A 2,992-nucleotide genomic window follows, 5' to 3' on the forward strand; every position below is an offset into this window, starting at 1 on the left:
GGTTCTGTGTAGATATGTATGCTGGTCTGTTAATTTCTTATATATGGTGGTTTGAATGTTACCATTTTGGATATTGATCATATCCAGCTGTCAAAACATATGTGGCTCTTTGCAATATCCTGAGACTCATAAAATACAAATACAAAAGAAATAGGTTAACCTGAAGTGTACTGAATCAGCATGAGTAGGGGCTTATTATAATAATTAATGCTAGTTTGTATCAAGGGTTTCAATTAATTCCTTGGTATATACCATATCTATTTGATAGTGCAAACATAAAAATAAAAATTATGGCCCAATTTTATAAGTGTAGAGAACCTACAACTTCTATTGAACTGTATAAAGGCTACAAGTGTTCAGTGACGATGAAAATAAAGGCACTGCTATATGCTTTAACACTGCTATATACACTGCTATATACTGTAACTTACCAATTTCCCACTCCTAAGTCAATATGGTACACATCTGACCTCCCTTTACAATGCAAGATTACCAGTTGCGAGAAGGCACTCCTTTTTTGTCACCTAGTAACTCTTTAATAGTCAACATCAACTCAGAGTTTCAGAGCCAAGAACTTGGTTTTTCAGTTGGATTAAGTCACAACACTTTTCTACTGACCTCCTAGAGCTCAAAAAGAAGAAAAACAATTTGAACCAGGAAGGTAATCTTTTGGTAGCATCCTGAATATAAAACATTGCAGTAGTGTGTTCTACATTTAAAATGGAAGCCTCTGAATGTAAGCTTATACCTGCTGCATACAAATCAAGCCAACTACTTGAGGAAATTTGGCATTTAAATCTAACATTGAAAGAGACGCTTCTAAAAAAAGACTTTCAGAAAAACGAAGATACAGTGGAGTACGTGCGTAGACTGTTCTCTCTTGCTAAAGAACTCAGCAGATCTCTTAGCCAACAGCTGGAACATACTACAGAGACCTTAAAAGATACTTGCCAGATACTGAATATTCTTCATGACAAACACAAACAAGTTTCAAGTCAAGGCAAGTAAATATGAGTTTAACAGTAAAGAGAATGTATTAAGGACATAGCAAGTTAAATGTTACCCTTAGATGTTCACATTAACTCATATTTGACTTGCATTTGAAGTCAATATTTTTCCACGTAATATTTTATTTGTGTTTATTATATTATTGTTGTAATATTATATTATTAGGTTATTTATTTTTAAATAATTATTTCTCAGTGTAATTTTCTCATTTTCTAATAAGAGATCTTTCTGTAAAATTTATTGCTTGTTTAGAACGATTTCCATAAACTGATTTGAAATTTCCCAAGCAAATGCAATTTTTTTTTAATCCTACATTTTTTTTCTTTAGTGGCTTTAAAAAGAAAATGTTTAAAGGCCAAATTCAGGGCTGGATTTCATCTAGCATTTCATCCCGCATAGTTGAGCCAGATCAAACTATCTGGCCCTGGTTATGTATGCAAGAGGAAGTTTTCCAGGCATCAAAGGAGATTATTTAATTGCCTATGAAAATCTGGGGGCAATTTTAGTATATTATTTTGCTATCTTATTTAACTGTGAGTCTAGTCTAATAAAGGCATATCTACATGTGAAATTAATGTGATCCAGTAAACTCTGGTACATAGCACACCAGAGTTTATTGCTTCTGTGCACCATGTTTATATGTGCACCCAGGACCAGAGTACTCTGAGCTGGATTAGAGCATCCATCTTTCCATTCTCCCCCCGCACTCCTGACCTAAAACACACAGTAGTTCCTGCACATTCGGAGTGGGTCTCTGCCATGGTCTGGGCTGTGTGGCACTGTATCTGGATCTTCAGTGTGGGGTTTGGGGTCTGTGTCCAAGTGCTAGAGTCCTGGGTCTTTTGGGTCTGTGTCTGAGTCTTGGTGGTTTTTTTGTCTGTGTGCTTGGGTCTGCATGTGGTTCTTGGTGTACTTTGGGATGGGGTCTTGGAGGTGTGAGGATCTGGCCCAGGGTCTTGGGAGTTAAGGGGTCTGGGTCATATGCAGGGAACACATCTTCCTAAGATTCTCCATGTTTCCCTGTAGCCCAGAGTGCAAAGCAAGGCTGGAGGGAAGAGTTGGGTTTTCTTTGCTGAGACAGCCAGGAGGCAGGGTTTGCTCAAGCCTCAGCTAGAGCAGTGGAGCATGGCCCAAATGCCAAATCATCTCCCTGCATGTGGTGGGCAGGATAGGAGCAATGCATACTGGGATACTGGAGAACAGCGAGGGAACTCCTATTGATAGGAAAACTGTATGAGTGTTCATTAAACTGCCCTATCAATTATCTATTTTTAAACCTGACTAAGCATTGTGAACACTTGCATACATGGCATTTCTACCAGACTAAACTTAATTCTATCAATCTAAATGTAATACTTATACACACCCTGTGATGCCTTCAGACAGTTCCTAATATAATGAGAAACCAAAGCAGTGTCTTTTGTAATAACTTCTCACTGGATCCTAATTATAGTCTTAGGTAACTGGGTTATTTAAAGGGTCACAGGATTACTTCATAAACTTTGTCAGCTTGTCACTTGATTGTTAGCATTGTTAGCCAGCCGAGGAAACCCTATGAAGCAAGTCTGTGTCCAGCTCTGTCCCCTTCCTTGTGATAGCAAGTATATCATAGTACAGTTGATAATGTCTGCTTTTTTTTTTTTATTTCTCCATTGACCCAATCTAGAATCTACATTATGAATTCCACATGCAAATGCATCAGTTTAGGCTCCTAGATACATCCAAATGTGTGTATCAGGTGGACTGTGCCACACAGAATACCAACAGCATGGATTTATTAGGGGGAGATCATGTCAGACCAACCTGATTGCCTTCTACAATCAGGTCACTAAGGCCATGGATGCAGGTGTCGTGGTGGATGTAGTCTTTCTGGACTTCAGCAAGGCCTTTGACACCGTCTCTCACCCCATCCTAGTTAAAAAACTAGGCGACTGTGGCATAGATGCCTACACAGTCAGATGGATTGCAGATTGGCTGAGGGGTC

General features: G+C 38.7%; 1 protein-coding gene across 1 annotated transcript in view; it reads left to right on the forward strand.

Moving 5' to 3' along the window:
• Positions 1-720: 720 nt before the first annotated feature.
• DTHD1 (death domain containing 1) overlaps positions 721-2,992 on the forward strand; it is a 47,755-nt gene continuing 45,483 nt past the window's right edge. Inside the window, exon 1 of the mRNA XM_019525848.1 lies at positions 721-1,000. Within this exon, the coding sequence (XP_019381393.1) occupies positions 721-1,000 (280 nt within the window). The remainder of the gene's footprint in view (positions 1,001-2,992) is intronic.

The sequence above is a fragment of the Gavialis gangeticus genome, unplaced genomic scaffold, assembly GCF_001723915.1.
Source record: "Gavialis gangeticus isolate Ggan-Ray unplaced genomic scaffold, GavGan_comp1, whole genome shotgun sequence".
NCBI lineage: Eukaryota > Metazoa > Chordata > Crocodylia > Gavialidae > Gavialis > Gavialis gangeticus.